The 18,645-nt window shown below is 41.9% G+C and overlaps 1 protein-coding gene across 1 annotated transcript in view; it reads right to left on the bottom strand.

Annotated features, from left to right (window-relative positions):
- Window positions 1-18,645, bottom strand: part of LOC134751449 (tyrosine-protein phosphatase 69D) — a 42,179-nt gene continuing 23,534 nt past the window's right edge. Inside the window, exons 15-27 of the mRNA XM_063686857.1 lie at window positions 18,289-18,474; window positions 14,590-14,715; window positions 12,932-13,017; window positions 12,382-12,485; window positions 11,122-11,267; window positions 10,388-10,579; window positions 9,029-9,178; window positions 7,774-7,951; window positions 6,704-6,819; window positions 5,994-6,125; window positions 5,267-5,430; window positions 3,768-3,903; window positions 1-2,428 (exon numbers count right to left, since the gene is read on the bottom strand). Coding sequence (XP_063542927.1) covers window positions 2,357-2,428; window positions 3,768-3,903; window positions 5,267-5,430; window positions 5,994-6,125; window positions 6,704-6,819; window positions 7,774-7,951; window positions 9,029-9,178; window positions 10,388-10,579; window positions 11,122-11,267; window positions 12,382-12,485; window positions 12,932-13,017; window positions 14,590-14,715; window positions 18,289-18,474 — 1,788 coding nt within the window. The 3' untranslated portion in view covers window positions 1-2,356. The remainder of the gene's footprint in view (window positions 2,429-3,767; window positions 3,904-5,266; window positions 5,431-5,993; window positions 6,126-6,703; window positions 6,820-7,773; window positions 7,952-9,028; window positions 9,179-10,387; window positions 10,580-11,121; window positions 11,268-12,381; window positions 12,486-12,931; window positions 13,018-14,589; window positions 14,716-18,288; window positions 18,475-18,645) is intronic.

Here is an 18,645-nt window from a genome sequence, read left to right as displayed (position 1 = left end):
ATTGTGCACACTGGGGGCGATACGATTACACTTTAATTTTCTATATTAACTGCTATTTAATTTTAGGTTGAGTATTTTCATTTATTTACATTACCAATATTTCCATATATATTTCTTCTATAGTTTTGAGAGACAGTATGCACGCACCTTTATTTTTGTGCTTGGGGTACTTTGAAAAAACGGCCTTAATTCTGAAATGTATGGTTTTTAGAAAACCTTTTACATTTGTGTCGTTTTCAAGTAAAAGGTACCACATTGTCGCTTGCCAATAAGAACGCTCTAACAGGTTATTCATATAAAGATGCAAGCAAATTTCGTCCTCATTGTAAGCGACAATGTGGTACCTTTTACTTGAAAACGACACATTTAATGGCAAACGCAGTACAATCACCTCTAAAGTATTAAACAATTCTGAATATGACTGTACTCGAGTTGTATAACTTAAAAGAATACAAATGCATATCATCTGATACTTAAATAAATATTTTAAATTTACTTTATCTCTCGGCATTTTAACTCCTACTTATTCTTTGGACACGATTTCGTTTTCGGTATGTTATAATACCGAAAACTATAGAAAATCCTAATATTAAAGTGACAGATCTACTATAGTTTGATAAAATGATTACTATAAATGTGCGTTCGAATAATTAAATTTTTTTTTTTTTAAATTGGGTAACAAACAAAACTGTTGAAACAAATTGAAATTGTATCATGATTACCATCTACAAATGTACACAGTAATGCAATAAATCATTCTTATTCTTAAAATATCCATTTTATGGACGTTTATTTTAAAAATGAATTGGTTTATTTTCGATAGTCAAAATATAAAAAGTCTGTCTAACATGGCATTTTGACACAAGCTTTTGTATAATCATTAGTTACTAGAGAATATTGTGATTATTTACTACAGAGTTCTTTAGCATTTACGAGTTTGACATTGACATATTCGCTACATTTTGCGTAACTTAATTGCTATACATCTCGCTTGCACTAATATGCCAGTACGCGCGAAATGCATAGAAAAGTTACGCACACGCTAGCGAATATCTCAGTGTCAAACTCGTAAGGCTACATCGGCACGTTCGGTCTCCGTCATCATTCTCACCCAAGTTAAGTATGTATGCTCAATTTCAGTTAGAGAGAAAAACATGCAAGATTTGATTGATAGGGCCAGATACTAAATAAAAACTTGAAAGAAGTTATTCGAACGCACAGGACCAGGTATCTATTGTAGACTAAAGAAATGAAGGCTTTACGCCAACTGTCTATAATGACCTATACAGACACTGAACACACCATAATATGTCGTTTTCAAGCAAAAGGTACCACATTGTCGCTTGCCATACAGGTTTTTCGTATAGATAAAAGCAATTTTCGTCCTTATGGTAAGCGACAATGTGGTACCTTTTGATTGAAAACGTCACATATTATGGTAATACTAACAAAAACAAAATAAATTATCATTCCATTTCAAAATTGTCAACTATCATGTCAAAATATTCAGTAGAAAAGCAGTTTTTTTTTTCATAACCTATCTAATAACTACATTATAAACTGAGATACAAAAACCTAGTGATCACTGATTTGTACATATACTAAACGTAATAAAAATAGAAATAAAAATGTTTTATAAAATAAAGTTAAATTCGTGAGCAAAAAGCAAATACGAACGTCACAGGGAACGATGAATAAGTATCTAAAAACAAGCGAGAAAATTGCAATTTATACACATAAAAGACTTTCTTAAATATTGTATACTTTGCGGGTATTTTCAAAAGGGAATAGATCAATCCACATCTTAAAAAATCACAATTTGACTTACAAATAAACATAGGCAGCACTATTCGTCAAAAATACACATTAATACGACTTTTAGTGTTGCCATGAATACTTGGTTCACCTTTTGTTAGTCAAACTTATAGCCGGTCAAATAACTTTGTCGGTAGAAAAAGGCGCGAAATACAAATTTTCTATGGGACGATAACCCTTCGCTCAATTTTTTTTTAATTTGCCGCTTTTTTCTACTGACGGAAATGACTTGACAGACTATATATTGTATTGTGTTTTTTACGAATTAGAAGCGTAGATATTTTTTACAACTGAATGAACATAGTACAAAAACGCACTGAGACCGAGTTTCCTTTTCGCTCACTCGTTCACACGCTCACTAGTGCCGTCTCACATAACAATCAACATATACGCTCGAGTATACCACAGATAAAATATCGTAGGACAAACGGTGTTTCCGTTAAGTTTGAGCGTCGTTACCCTCATGGGGTGTGCAGGTAAAATTGAGCCTACCGTGCATGGGATAAAGTCCATTTTAGCGCTAAAGGCGTGGGAAGAAAGTTTAACTGTCTTCTAGTAGGTTGTGCAGCTCCGCGTAGTTGAGTATGGCACGGTGGAGGAACTCGTATTGCAACTGCAAAGAAAAATAAATCTGTGTCAAAGTCACACAAGGCGGACACGCCATGCTACAAAACTATAGTGTCTACACGGTGGCTAAAAAATAAGTGCATTCCTGTTGCCAGGGAGGTTTTGGGACTATACTGAGCAACTTTTACTATGGGACCAACCCAGAAATCGCGAAAAAAAATTTGGCTGTTTCATACATTTTGGCTGCTCTATTTTCTATGGGAGGGATTTTTTTTCTATCCCTCATAGAAATACTACTCGTAAATGTATTCATCTGAAAAATTAAGTGACAAAACATAATACACGTAGGCGATGCGGTCCGTAAATAAATCCTACATATCGACGTACGAAATTAGGCAAAAGTTTTGATATTATAATTTTTTACCTCACGAGTGTGAGAAAACATTGCATGTGCCACTAAATTCTTGTTTACTGCCCTTAACACACAATGTACTACACTACCGCTCATAACTATTTAGGCACTCGTCATTTTTTCCATACAATTGTATACAAAATCGACTTTCAGAATTATACCGCTAAGTCGCAGTCGGGTAACAGTTTTTTGTGCAGTTTTTTTTTTTTTTTTTTTTTTTAATAGCCTACTTTAGTGTCCCACTGCTGGGCAAAGGCCTCCCCTCGTTTCCTCCACCCGACCCTGTCGTTTGTAGTGTCCCGCCAATCCGGATAAAATGCGTCCAAGTCGTCCCGCCATCTCATTTTCGGCCTGCCTGCACCCCGGCCAGCACCATCTATGGTGTTCCGTGGGTCCCACTCGGTAACCATTTTGGCCCACCTTTCAGGGTGCATGCGGCAGACATGCCCAGCCCAGTCCCACTTAAGCTTAGCGGTCTGGACACCTACATCTACAACTCGAGTTCTGGAGCGCAGTTCCGTGTTTCTGATTCTATCAGTTCTGCGAACACCTAGTATACTGCGCTCCATCGCAGTTTACTTTATTAATTTAACAGACATATCGAGCTTCAAAATGATGTGCAGAATATTCGTGTACATTGCTTATTTACCAAGTGGCAAGCGTAAAAAAATCCATAAATCGTCTTCCAGTACAAAATCTTATTTTGTATGAACTAGTACATAAGGGTTTTTTAAATCGTTGCATAAAGTAAACTCGAAATTTTGAAGCATGTCTTTGGCAACAATTTGAGGCTCAATATTTTTACCTAAATAAAAATTCAATCCAACATGTGAGAGTCATTTGCCTGCGATCGAACAGTATGATTTTGAAAATAGTTTTTGTAAACAATTGTATGGTGAAAATTGCGGGTGCCTAAATACTTTTGAGCGGTAGTGTATATTTATTCTGTGGTACGAGAGTATGTGGTACATACGAAAGTGTTAATGGTGCCGGCCCGCTGCGAGCGCACCTTGCGCGCGGTGGCGGCCACGTCGACGCGCCGCTCGTTACGCAGCTGCGCGATCAGTATGCACAGCGCCGCAAACAGCGCCGAGCGCTCCGTGCCATACCTGTTATAAAATTAATATTTCAAATATTTGATCCAAATTAAAAAATACCTACAATAGGGGGTATTACTGCAACGTTCTGCCAGCAGAGCGCAGCAGTAGCCCGTATAGTAAACCATAGAGTAACTTATACATACTGTGCCTTTAACCATAGACATAGTATATACAAGTAGTTGTAGACGCGCCACCGAGCGACCGGGGGTAAGAGAATGAATGTTCATATAAAATTTGGGCAGCATAGGATTTTTTCTCTTTCACTCTTATAAATTTCGGTAGTTAGCCATCGCCTCCTACCTATGATGCCAACCGGTCGGTGATAAGGACAAAGAATCGCACTATTTTCTCCTTCCCCTTATAGGAATCGCAATAAGACTATCTTTCTCTATCAAAGAGTGTCAGGCCTTTGGCCTCTAACAGTTTTTTGACAAGTTTTCACAGGTAATAAAATATGACATTGATGCACCAAGGCGGTTTGTTTGCAGAGAACCTACCGGGAAACGCGAATCCGAAAATTCGCTATCTGCCTCTTTATCGCTCGAATATGCAAGAGATGGTAGATAAAAAAATTTTCGTGTTTCACGATAGACCCCCAGATTGTGGTAGTGGCGCCCCCTTCCTACCCCCGACCTAGTCATTAAACTTAGAAATAAATTAAATTAAAAGTGGAAAAATTCACTGTCTTGAGTCCCTAGTGACTCATATATGGTGGAAATATTCGCTGCATTGGGTACGGTCTTGATGGCTCAGATGGTAGAGCACTGTACTAGTGATCCAGTGGTCGTGGGTTCAAGGTCCCACCCAATACAGTGAAAGCATCGTTCGCAGACGTTTCTGCTTAATACAAAATTAACCTAGTCATTTTTGCAGTTTTGAATTTGGACCCCTCTTTCTTCGTATAGAAATATTTTAGCTTGAACAGTTGGCCGCTTTATGGTTCCTAAATAAACACTTAAAAGGCACTTGTCGTGTCTAAATTCACATTTGTTTTCAATTATTAACTTTCACATTCAGATTTAGCTAAATAATGCAACGTTGTTTCACTACCATTTCTGAATCAGTCAAAAGTGACACATCTGAACTAGTGATGTTCCATCGCCGTTCTTATAGTGATGTGAATCTACAGCCACCAAAGGTCGACAACCTGCTTTTATGTCTGTTTTCTAAGTAGGTACTCACTAGCAGTGCAGCATTATGATGGGTCAGAGATCACCAACATTTTTCTGAAGCACCAGTGCGTACGAGTTGTCAGCAACCTTTTCCTCAGTGTACTCAATGGTAGTGCAACACCATGATGTACCAGAGATCACCAACATTTTCCTTCAGTACCAGTGGTCAGCAACCTTTTCCTAAAAGTGCGTATACTGACTGGCAGTGCAGCAGCATGGCGGGCTCGGCGTGTTGTGCGGGTGTGGGCTGCTGGCGCGCCGCGTCGGCCAGCTCGGCCAGCCCGCGCGTCACCTCGGGCACGTGGCCGGGCGCGGTTGGCCACCCCTGGTACTGCAGTTGCCGCACCACCATCACGTCGCCGCTCTGAAATAATTATGGTCGAATCAGGTGTTGACAACCGTTTATTACAATCAAGTACAAAAGGAAAATGATTGCGCTTCGTGAGCGCATTGAAACGGCGAGTCTCAGTGTTTGTGTGTGTGTGTATTTATGTATGTACTAGTTTTTGCCCGCGACTTCGTCTGCATGGACTTAGTAACCGCAGCTAGAGTAAGAATAGCGCCTGGATAAAGTGTAATAGCAATCATGCAATTGAAGCATAGGTATGCTTAATTGCTTATGTACACAAATTATCAGGCACTTCATTAATTATTTCAAGGTTTAAGCCCCTTCTCCGGGGCTTAAACTATATGCCAAATTTCAACTAAATCGGTTCAGCGGTTTAATCGTGAAGAGGTAACACACAGACAGACAGACAGACTTTCACATATATAATATTAGTATGGATACGTTTGTTTCTACTCTTTCGACTGTCAATTTGTCAATCAAAAAAACGGAATAAGGTGTGGGGAATGAGGTCTTCACATTTTATGCGGATCCGCAGACCACTCCGGTGTGCGAGCAGGATGTCTCGCTCACCACCTTACCTTGTTATTAGTGACCCGGAACTGCCGCCTCGTGTAGTACGGACAGGATTCGCTCTCTTCATACTGCACGGAGATATGCTCGTATTGCGCTGTACCGTCGTCCCAGTACCGAGGGCACTTGCCCTCACCCAACTGTAAGTACAACAATGAGAACTTGTTGAGATCCGCAGAAATAGAGATTTCGTTCAAAAATACAAGCGCGATGAACAGTTGGGCAAAAAGTATTCGAAAACACGGACAAAAATGTTTCGCGATTCCGTTTTTCCACAGAACAAACGTTGCGAGAAAATTGTGAGTTGTGACAAACGTGCCTCGCCCGACGCATCTTAGCTAGACAGACCGACCTCAAGACTAATAATTCATACTATGGTCACAGGGCGGACACGCTATACATCAAAAATCACTTGCGTTTCTATGTGTGAACGGTACGTCTGTACACGCGACATGCGTCATAGCGTGAGTAAGTTGCTTAAAAATAGTACTGAGCGGCCGGCAAACGGCCGTCAATCTGGTGTCGCGGGGCGAGGTAATTCGAGTCGGGGCGGGGCGGTGCGTGGCCGTTCCGTATGATAATACTATTACTTATTCTGTGCTATGGTCAATTTTTTTGCCACTTCGTCGTATAAATTCGGCCGCTTCTAAGACGACTGAAACTGTTTTATTTATCAATTTATTTATGGTAGAATTTAAACATGTTACAATTTACGTACTTCACTTAACATAACGATGGTAGAGACGTTGTGTTCGGACACCATCCGCCAGAAATCCATGATGGTGTTCTGCAGCGGGTCTTGCGTGATTATGAAGCCTTCCGAGTTGTCGTATGCTGTGAACAAACATGGAATTACATAACAAGCTAGGAATAGCAATCTTATCCATCCTATAATACAGTCGTAATAAAAAAATCTATAAAGGTGTTAAAATATTTGAATATGCACTTTATTGCCTTAACAATAACGTCGTATTTAGATATTTGTTAGCACTTTGATTTTGTGCACCGTAACTTAACAAAATACGAAAAAAACGAAGGCAACAAAATTTATCTATTGACAAATTTTACTAATGCCTCTTAAAAAAGTTACCAACATTTTTTAATTTGCCGACTCCTGGCGTCCGTAACCGAAGTTACAGAAACTCGACCATGTAGATACACATCAGGCAGGGGTCGGCTATCTTTTACCGTTTTTAATTGTTTACAACTTTTCTCCGGCCCGTAAATACCCCAACTTCAGGGTTCGTCAATCTTTTCTTGAAAGTAAAGCTTTGCAAAAACGTTACCTTTGATGAATGACGCGTTGATGTAGGTGGAATAATGCAGAGGCGGCGCTGGTGCCAATATGACGCGGTTACGGTCATAGGGTAAGTATTTCTGGCTCCAGGCGTCGGCAATCTTTTGCTCGCCAACCACCACTCAATGACTTGAAGACTTAAATGTAAAAGTCCTCAATCTGGGAGGTCGTCAATCCTTTCTTAACAGTGAAAAACCTTAGCCATTTACGGAGTAGATGACCTAATAGTGTTTCTCTGTATGAACTGTATGTCGTCAACCTTTTCTTGACTTACCTTCAATGAACGATGCGTTGATGTAGGTGGAATAATGCAGAGGCGGCGTTGGGGCCAATATGACGCGGTTACGGTCATAGGGTAGGTATTTCTGGCTAAGGCATCGGCAATCTTTTGCTCGCCAACCATCACTCAATGACTTGAAGACTTAACTGTAAATTCTTCAATCTGTACTCTGTATGAACTGTATGAGATCGTCAACCTTTTTTTAACTTACCTTCAATGAAAGACGCGTTGATGTATGTGGAATAGTGCAGAGGCGGCGCTGGTGCCAATATGACGCGGTTGCGGTCATAGGGTAGGTATTCCGGGCTTCGATTCTTGGTCCGGGCTTCTTCTACGGAGCCCGCTGAGCAGGACTTTAGTGGTTCTGTTACTGGCGGGTTCATCATTTTCTGTGGAAACACCATAGTTATTCAGGTTACTTTTTAGGTTTTAGAAACTTACAAAATTTAAACATGGATTCAACTCTAAGGAAAATTCTTGCCCCTAGTTTTATAATTGAAATGGTGGTCTGAAATTTTTTTTTGTGGTCACTGGCTCGAACGTCGACTTTTGACACCAGTTACGGATCCGTACAGAATAGAATAGAGACAGCGCCATCTATAAGACCTACCAAACGCGAAGTACGTATTTGTCTTAGATGTTACCCATCTTATTCAATGAATTAATCTTAGTTTGTATGGTGTGCGTATAGTATGAATAATCTCAAATATGACGTTTTCAACCAAAAGGTACCACATCGTCGCTTGTTGATAAGGTTGATTTCTAATTGAATTTATATGGAAATAGCGCCTTATTGACAAGCGACAATAAGTACCCTTTTGGTTGAAAATGGCACATTAATGATTTTTACGCCTAAAACCCTAATCTGTTATACAAAAGCCATTGTTTCTTTTGAACCTTAAAACCACCACGATACAGCCGCTTTTTAAACGACATTGTTGCTTTGGCACGCGCTCAGACACAATGGCCGACCGGTCACACAAAATTACAAAATGGCTTTTCTTTAACAGATTAGGGTCTCAGGCGTAAAAATCGCGTGTGTGTTCTGTGGACCCTGGAGTCATTTAAAACGAGGAGGGTCAAGATTTAGATTTTTGTATATTTAATTTTTATAAGTGAGAACCTGTAATCGGCTCTGTAATTCTATTGTAGCTTTAGAAATGTTTATAGCTGTTGGTTTTCCATGTATGAAATAAAAATAAATAAATAATTTAACAGTACATGCCTTACACATTATTCATTAACAATTTACGGATAGATTTACTTCAATAAAGGCAGTTGGCGTTATTTGCACCTGCGATAGCATATATATCGTGTGAATGTGTGTGTGTTTTATAAGAGTGCCTTAGAAATAAGTAGACATAAAATGTTGCTACGGCCTAGTATGGTCCAGGATTGTACTCACTTTATTTTAAGAACATCTGTAATACCATGGTTGCAACTAATAAATGAATGAATGTCCATACCTCAAACTCGTGTTCCATGAGGCACTTATCCGCCCCTTCGGCAGTGTTCCTCAAACGATCGATGCTGGACTTGAGCCGCGATGCTGGGATCTCTGTGTCGCCGTAGTGAGCGTACTCGACTAGCGCTCGGTACACGAACACGTATTGTTTCTGGAAAGATAAATATTTATACTTAGCATTGCTATTATATAATTCACGAAAATTTACAAATATACTTTTTGTGGCTATACTTTTTATTGCATGCAGCCCACGCAGGACATATTGTACACGAGCAAAGTGTAAAAAAGTCGCAAAAGAAAACTCTTTGCTTCGCTCGTCACTGCACTGCGAGTCCGGTTGGTCTTGGCATGTGTGCTTTTGGACAGTAATTATCATATCGTCGTCACTAAGTATTAATTAACCTTATTCTAACATTGTAACCAGTTAAAGTGCTGCTGTTATAACTTGAACGGTTGTCACCAAGGTGTCACAATGAAGTTCCTTCGCCAGCGGAGTGCAGCAACGGTGGTGGACACTAATATTGTTGACACAGTTAATTGACCGCTCGCTAACCTTATTGTAACGAAATAAGGTCTACTACTAGTTAGTAAGATTGGGTTGCACCAAACCGTCTGCCACCGTTTTAGCGTTCGCAAAATTTTATTGTATGGAGATTTCATAGTTCTCGCTGCTTGACGTTGATCAGTCTGTTAATTGTGGTTGGTGCAGCTGGCCCTAAGTGTTTGTTTACACAGCAGTGCCGATTGTCGGCTGCTCCAGCAGGCAGTCCAGCGCCACCAGCGCGCCCGTGCAGTGTCACACACTCACCAGCGACTGCACCAGGAAGTTCCTCTGCCGGCGCAGCTCGGCGACGGTGGTGAACACGGCCGCCCGGCGCGCGGCGCGCAGCTGCTCCAGCAGGCAGTCCAGCGCCACCAGCGCGCCCGTGCAGTGTCACACACTCACCAGCGACTGCACCAGGAAGTTCCTCTGCCGGCGCAGCTCGGCGACGGTGGTGAACACGGCCGCCCGGCGCGCGGCGCGCAGCTGCTCCAGCAGGCAGTCCGGCGCCACCAGCGCGCCCGTGCAGTGTCACACACTCACCAGCGACTGCACCAGGAAGTTCCTCTGCCGGCGCAGCTCGGCGACGGTGGTGAACACGGCCGCCCGGCGCGCGGCGCGCAGCTGCTCCAGCAGGCAGTCCGGCGCCACCAGCGCGCCCGTGCAGTGTCACACACTCACCAGCGACTGCACCAGGAAGTTCCTCTGCCGGCGCAGCTCGGCGACGGTGGTGAACACGGCCGCCCGGCGCGCGGCGCGCAGCTGCTCCAGCAGGCAGTCCGGCGCCACCAGCGCGCCCGTGCAGTGTCACACACTCACCAGCGACTGCACCAGGAAGTTCCTCTGCCGGCGCAGCTCGGCGACGGTGGTGAACACGGCCGCCCGGCGCGCGGCGCGCAGCTGCTCCAGCAGGCAGTCCAGCGCCACCAGCGTGCCCGTGCGGCCCACGCCGGCCGAGCAGTGCACCACCACCGGCCGGCCCATTAGGTGCGACCATGCTTCGTTCATACGCTAAAAACAAACAAAAAATGTCCATGTTCAACAAAAAAAAAAACATTATTGGTTTTTGGTTTCGGCTGGTACTCATATGTATAACTATCATGCCTCCTCTACATTATCGGCGATGGTCGTTGGTAGTATCATCGGCAAGATCATTGGGCAAGTATCCACATCATCGCCTGTACAACGCAAACACCCGGCGATTCCCTTTGATGCGTGCCCAAAAAACCGACAACTCACAGGTCGCAGGCGATCATTGGCGATGATAGACGATGACTGGCGGGGACTGCCGATATGCCCTCTACACTATCATGCCCGTCATCGTCTATCATCGCTCATAAGTCGATAACTCGGTCGATACAAAGCGTGAGGCGACTCCCCGCAGGCGGTAAGGCGATAACGGTAAAACGACTTGTGAAACTCGTAATGGCATGCATTATGGAAATCTTCCGCATCCCGCATGCGTAAGTCTGAAATGTCTATAAATCTGAAACTGAGCTTGGCGTCAGCGTCGAGTGTGCGTCTCGTGGCAGAGGCGTCAGCATTTTCCTTACCTTAATAAATTTGAGTATGGACTGCGGATGCTCGGGCGCAGCGAAGTCCTTCCACATGAGGAAGTGGTACTGCCGCACGGTGCGGATGTTGTCTTTTACTTCTCGTGGAGATGTGGGTGCGCTCCCACTTTCCGGATCTTTGCAATCTGAAGAAAATGTATACATTTTGGAATAACACTGCGAACATTGTAATCTATGATAAAGATAGTTTATTATATCAAGTAGGCATATTACAATGCGCTCATGAACGTCAAATAAAGCTACGCCGGCTCTTTCGCCGACGGGTAATGTTTATACGCAGATTTTTTTCTCTTGTTTATGGGCGCAAAGACGTAATTTTAAGCTTAAGTTTTGTATTAAAACTACTGGACTTTCCATCACGTAAGAACCAGTCGCGTAACTATATTCACGCATCACATTTTGCTCTTTTTACCACCCTATAATTAGACAGTAGCTTTTTATTGACGCAGGGGTTAATGCATTTACGCATCTCACCCCCGGGCTGGGGAAGCCCATTGGGGGGTGGTATGTGGGACTCGCTCCTCCCGTAACATCATCTGCTAGCTAGAGGAAGGCGAGAATAAGAATACCCACTAACATCCCCTGCGGCTTCACCCTCTTTGCCGTTAGGGGAGCGTCGTGGCATCGCTTGCGGCATTCTCTCACGTCAATCTCTGACATATAACAATCGAGTTACCATAAAAACACCATTATTTACGAAATACTTTACGCGAGTTACGAACTGTAGTATACAAGGTACAATACAAAAAAACGAACAAGTAGCAAATAGGGAAGATGACACATGTTGAATTTTATAACAAAATCTAGCAACATAGATATTTAGAAAATGAGCAATTTATCACAATAATGTAGATATTAAAATAATATATGGAAATAATACAAAAATACAGGACTTGAAAGTTTCAAAATTTAAGTAATTTTTTAACTTCCAAAAATGAAAAAAGTAAGGGCACCGTTCGATTCCTTACATTTTATCCAAATAAAGATTGTATAACAACTATATACATAAACTTTCTTGTTTTATACATTCAAAATGGGCTCTCAGTGACTTTTGACGTTCACGTTCACTTATCGTTTTGTTAGGAGCGTTTCGCGAGTGAAGTACGACTGTCGGACTTTGACTATCATTTCTAACCTTTGTATTGCTTTAAAGCAATGGGTCCCATATAGACATTTGATTCTAAAAATAAACCTGATCTATTGATACCATTAATGAAAATTTCTCATCTAGCCTATTACCTCCGTTTCTCTTGTCAACGCCGTTGTTTTCCACGATAGGCTGGCCCTCAGAGTTGGTGGCCTGCTTTACGATTTTCAACTCTCTTACGATGTAATCAGAGTATCTGTAACAAGTAAGTTTAGCACTTTATTTTCCGTATCGAAAATAAAGAACAAAATTGTACACACATTCAGCAACGTTCCAATAAGAAGTCGAAAAAAATTTTTGGCAAAGTGCGAGTCGGACTCGCGCACGAAGGGTTCCGTACTACGCAAAAAACGGCAAAAATATCACGTTTGTTGTATGTGAGCCCCAATTAAATATTTATTTTATTCTGTTTTTAGTGTTTGCTGTTATAACGGCAACAGAAATACAGCATCTGTGAAAATTTCAACTGTCTAGCTATCACGGTCCACAGACAGACGGACAGTGGAGTCTTAGTAATAGGGTCCCGTTTTTACCCTTTGGGTACGGAACCCTAAACATACACATACACTGTGTTCACATTGCAAGCAGCTTCCACCGGAGACCAAGGTCTAAGAGAAAGCGTATAACGTGTTATATGCTCACCGTTTTTCTGAGACGTGGTGCACGGTGATGGCACCGAAGGCCCGCGAGCCACGATCCTCATCCGGCCAGTACTTAGAGCATTTCACCTGGGAGTACAGTAAAAACTTTACATAGCAAGAACTTGAAGAACTGTAAGAGTTTTGAATGATTCACGGTTAGTTTCACTAGACTTATATTGAAATGGCCGGGATATAAACCGTGGTTACCTTTTGTATTGTTTTTGAGCTCCCGATATTCCTACTCCTGTGATTTGTTTGTTTAAAAAACCAGTGATATCCGAATCAAACACGCGTAGTGACACTGTGAGTGTAGTATGCTTGGACAGACCAACGAGTGTGAACGCGACCGATGGTAACGTTGAAAGCGAACGCAGCCGACATGAGGCAAGCATGAGGGTAGACCGAGCGCGGTCTACACAACTTTGACACCCACCCGCTATCTTCAGTCACCCGTGAACAAGATGCATGTAACTGCATCGAAATATCGCGAGCTCGAAAACAATACAAAAGGTAATCACGGTCCATATCCCGGTTGTGTTATGAAGGTCAGTCGGGGCACAGAATAAATAATAGTACTAGGTACAGTCGCCATCAGATATATCGGAGCGGCCAAGGCGCTCACAAATATCTGAATACGCCTCTATTGTCAAGGCGTTAGAGTGCGTGTTCAGATATTTTTGAGACCCTTGGCCGCTCCGATATATCTGATGGCGACTGTACAGAAGATTCACTCTAACAAAACGCGTCTATTACGACATATATGACCGCTAGGTGGCGCAAGCGCGAGCATGCGTCCGTTCCGTAGTGGTGCGCGGCAACTACTATGGCTAGACACCAAAATTGGTGTGGGCCGCATGTACTTGTAGCGACGCGACGAAATCGCGGAATGAGCCACGCCTGGTCGGCGTAAGTGTGCCCTGTAAATGAAAGGTAAGAAGCCCTTCCATCGTAATAAAATTTTCACTTTCCTTATTGAAAATGCGGTCCACATGGCGTTTGAAAGTGTATATTTCCCATGTGCTGGTCATGATGTCAGGATTTCATGATGAGATTTTGAAGTAATCTAAGGAACTCTTAGTAGCAGTAATTTGGGTATATTCGGCACGTACCATTTTATTAAGTGAAACTACTTATGAATAAGATAAAATGATGGCATATTAAACTGATTTGTGTTAAACTTTATAGCTGGATAATAATAAAGGGTTTTGGTTTTCAATACCTAATACCTATTAAATTAAAAAATTAAAAAAGCTTCCTACGCTATTCATACGATTTTATGCCAAAAATGATTTACTTACATCATTTTGGAAAGACCTGATACTCTTCAAACTGCTGGATCTATTTCTATCAAATATAACTAAGAACCGCAATGAAACTCGCTTGCACATAAAAAAAACAGTATCGAAATCGGTCAGTTCGTTTGAGAGCTACGATGCCAAAGACAGACACACAGACAGACATTATACGTATACCCCTCTATTTGCGCCGGGGGTTAAAAATACAAGATTTCGTGAATACAGTTGGTCAAACTGTCAGTAAATAAAAACAAAAAAACTATACTCATCCTTTTCTTTTGGGTGATAGTACTAGTGTAAGACAAAGATAGTATGATTATCTCCGTCTATGTTTGAAATTAGACTGTCCTTTGACAAACTATACCTTGCTGTACTCTTCCAAGTTGGTCAGCATCACAATCAGCTCCAGCCCGTGTTCCCAAATCATACGCCAGAAGTCGTTGACGGTCGTGTCTGTTGGGCCTTGTGCGCAAATGAATTGCTTGTGCTCCTGAGGAGAAAAAAATGTTTATAGAATAGGTCTATAACTGTTATAGAATTGTGACGTTTTCAACCAAAAGGTACCACATTGTCGCTTACCATAAGGATGAAAATTGCATGTATCTTTATATGAAAAACCTGCCAGAGCGTCCTTATGGCAAGCGACAATGTGGTACATTTTGCTTGAAAACGACACAATTATTGACGACGGAATTCGTAGTTAGATAAATATCAGATATTAGTAAAATATAAAGGCATAAAAACAAGGGGGTTAAAACATAAATGGAGGAGGATTTTAACACGTTCCCTGTTCGGGTGCCCTCAATGTGGGGTCATGAAGATTTTTTCAGGAGTCCGTGCTTCCACTATCTTCACACACGCGCTCACAATTTCAAAGTGGAACCACACTTGGACGTGTGACTTTGTCAAATCATTTTTGTATGGGGACAATAAACGTAAATACCACCCATTTTTTTATAGGCAAGATTTCTATGACAGAGAAATATTCAACAGAGATATTTGTAGAAATGTAAAATAAGGATACTTTCGCTTTATTGCACCTCAATTAAAACAAGAAAAAGAGGGGTTATACATATTTGATAGAGCGGGAAAAAATGAAACGGAAAAAGAAACAAGCAACGCAATTAGCAGTACCTGGCTAGGCTCCGATGGATCCTTAGTAAGCAGGGGGACAGACAGACACATTAGTTTATAACAAAACATACAGTTACGTACGATTCACGTCAAACTAATGGTGTCAGGACCCATCTAAGACTCAAACTAATTTAAACCTTTTACAGAGTATTTAAAATCCATATTTAAACGGCAGAGCCAATGGTTGTAGGCAGTCGCAGACGCACGGCATTTAAATATAGACTGTAACTACTGTACAAAAGGTTTCAATTCCTTTGACTCCAACCGTATGATGTGAATCGTACATTTTTGTATTAAGAAACGGAAGACAGGTGCAGTAATTAAATAGACGCTCGTATAAGAAGATTGTAGATAGTTTTTATTGCGCTAAATTTTTATGGCGTTGCATCTCGTTGTTAAAATGATATAAAAAAAACCGGCCAAGTGCGAGTCGGACTCGCGCACCGATGGTTCCGTACATTTTAGTGTTTGTTATATCGGCATCAGAAATACATCATCTGTGAAAATTTCAACTGTTAGCTAGCTATCACGGTTCATGAGATACATGTATGCAGCCTGGTGACAGACAGACAGACGGACAGCGGAGTCTTAGTAATAGGGTCCCGTTTTTACCCTTTGGGTACGGAACCCTAAAAAGGAAATAAATGGAAAAGCTTGCAATGTAATTCATAACTGTAAAATTTTACTATGATAATTTTGCTCAATTGTTGCCAGTCATATAGAAAAATTTAAATACGTTTTGCGTCAAACCTCACTCAACAGGACTCAAAATTCAGTTCTAAGTGGTGGCAAACATTATATTAGGTACATAATAGCTGCCAATATTAGTCACATACAAGGAAACATATCTATTGTGTTTTACCCGATGATTATACTCTCCGGTTTCCGATTTCTGTTCATTATCCCAATACCCCTCGGATTCCACCTTTTCCTTCTCACACTCTTTTAACTGTAAATAAATAGAAAGTGGAAGAAGCAGAGTAGATGTTAAGTGCAGAAAGACTTCACACACATAAATAATATAATGTAATAGGTAATTAGTATGGGGGAAACAAAATCAATCGACAAACATTTATAGCGTTGCAACCATCACCTTTAGTTTGAAAATTGCATGTTATTGGTGCATTTTAAATAAGTAATAATAATAATAAGAATGTAATAACATTATTCTAAGACCTTTGTCATTGACAACATCAAACATCGGGTATTTTTATTCTAAATCTTAATCCCTAAAGCCATATCCGTCTGTAGAAAAACGCGGCAAATTTAAAAAATGTATGCGCGAAGGGTTGTCCTTCCATATTTTTCTACTGAGAAAGTGGGTTTGCCAAAGTATAAAAATATCTTTAAATCGAATAAAAACCACGTGACCCTACCTCTCGGTCAATAAGGTAAAACATTTTGTATCTATGGAATTCTGTAATTGGCAGAACAACTAACATCTACATTATTTTAAGATCCGAAGTCACGAATGGGTGATACCATTTACATGATATTGTTAATATTTAACTAAATTTGGTGTTGATAAATGCGGACCAACTTTTCTGTCACTCTTTGCCATGGTTATATTCTTCTGCGTCCCTATACATGGCTCATTATCCATTATTTAAAAGCATTTAAATTACTAACCTTGTATCCCATGACATAGTTCGAGTTGATATAGTCTTGAAACAGTGATGCCTATCTGGGAGAGCTTGATTCTCGTCTGGTCGTAGGCCTTGAAGTCGGTGTAGCGATTCAAGCACTAAATTTGTATCCCATGACATAGTTCGCGTTGATATAGTCTGAGCCGGTGATGCCGTCTACCTGGGAGAGCTTGATTCTCGTCTGGTCGTAGGCCTTGATGTCGGGGTAGCGGTTCACTAACCTTGTATCCCATGACATAGTTCGCGTTGATATAGTCGGAGCCAGTGATGCCGTCTATCTGGGAGAGCTTGACTCTCGTCTGGTCGTAGGCCTTGATGTCAGGGTAGCGGTTCACTAACCTTGTATCCCATGACATAGTTCGCGTTGATATAGTCGGAGCCAGTGATGCCGTCTATCTGGGAGAGCTTGACTCTCGTCTGGTCGTAGGCCTTGATGTCGGGGTAGCGGTTCACTAACCTTGTATCCCATGACATAGTTCGCGTTGATATAGTCGGAGCCAGTGATGCCGTCTATCTGGGAGAGCTTGACTCTCGTCTGGTCGTAGGCCTTGATGTCAGGGTAGCGGTTCACTAACCTTGTATCCCATGACATAGTTCGCGTTGATATAGTCGGAGCCAGTGATGCCGTCTATCTGGGAGAGCTTGACTCTCGTCTGGTCGTAGGCCTTGATGTCGGGGTAGCGGTTCACTAACCTTGTATCCCATGACATAGTTCGCGTTGATATAGTCGGAGCCAGTGATGCCGTCTATCTGGGAGAGCTTGACTCTCGTCTGGTCGTAGGCCTTGATGTCGGGGTAGCGGTTCACTAACCTTGTATCCCATGACATAGTTCGCGTTGATATAGTCGGAGCCAGTGATGCCGTCTATCTGGGAGAGCTTGACTCTCGTCTGGTCGTAGGCCTTGATGTCAGGGTAGCGGTTCACTAACCTTGTATCCCATGACATAGTTCGCGTTGATATAGTCGGAGCCAGTGATGCCGTCTATCTGGGAGAGCTTGACTCTCGTCTGGTCGTAGGCCTTGATGTCGGGGTAGCGGTTCACTAACCTTGTATCCCATGACATAGTTCGCGTTGATATAGTCGGAGCCAGTGATGCCGTCTATCTGGGAGAGCTTGACTCTCGTCTGGTCGTAGGCCTTGATGTCAGGGTAGCGGTTCACTAACCTTGTATCCCATGACATAGTTCGCGTTGATATAGTCGGAGCCAGTGATGCCGTCTATCTGGGAGAGCTTGACTCTCGTCTGGTCGTAGGCCTTGATGTCGGGGTAGCGGTTCACTAACCTTGTATCCCATGACATAGTTCGCGTTGATATAGTCGGAGCCAGTGATGCCGTCTATCTGGGAGAGCTTGACTCTCGTCTGGTCGTAGGCCTTGATGTCGGGGTAGCGGTTCTTGGGCTGATTCTCACGCGCTTCGGAAGCGTGCGTGGTGCGGTCCGGATAGCATTCGGGGAGCATTTGTAGCAGCTGTAACGAGATTCAATACTTCACTCTTTATTCGTAAAACTTAGTATACCTACTTTGGTTAACATTTGTTTTGTTTTGTCTTTTTAACGAACACAATTGTCAGGACATTAAGGACAAACGATAATGAGTATAAATATGTGTTTCAAAAACTTGACAATCCTAGTATCACAA

Source organism: Cydia strobilella, chromosome 22 (assembly GCF_947568885.1).
Source record: "Cydia strobilella chromosome 22, ilCydStro3.1, whole genome shotgun sequence".
Classification (NCBI taxonomy): Eukaryota; Metazoa; Arthropoda; class Insecta; order Lepidoptera; family Tortricidae; genus Cydia; species Cydia strobilella.
Note: the sequence above shows the minus strand (reverse complement) of the source record. Positions and strands in the feature narration are given on the sequence as shown.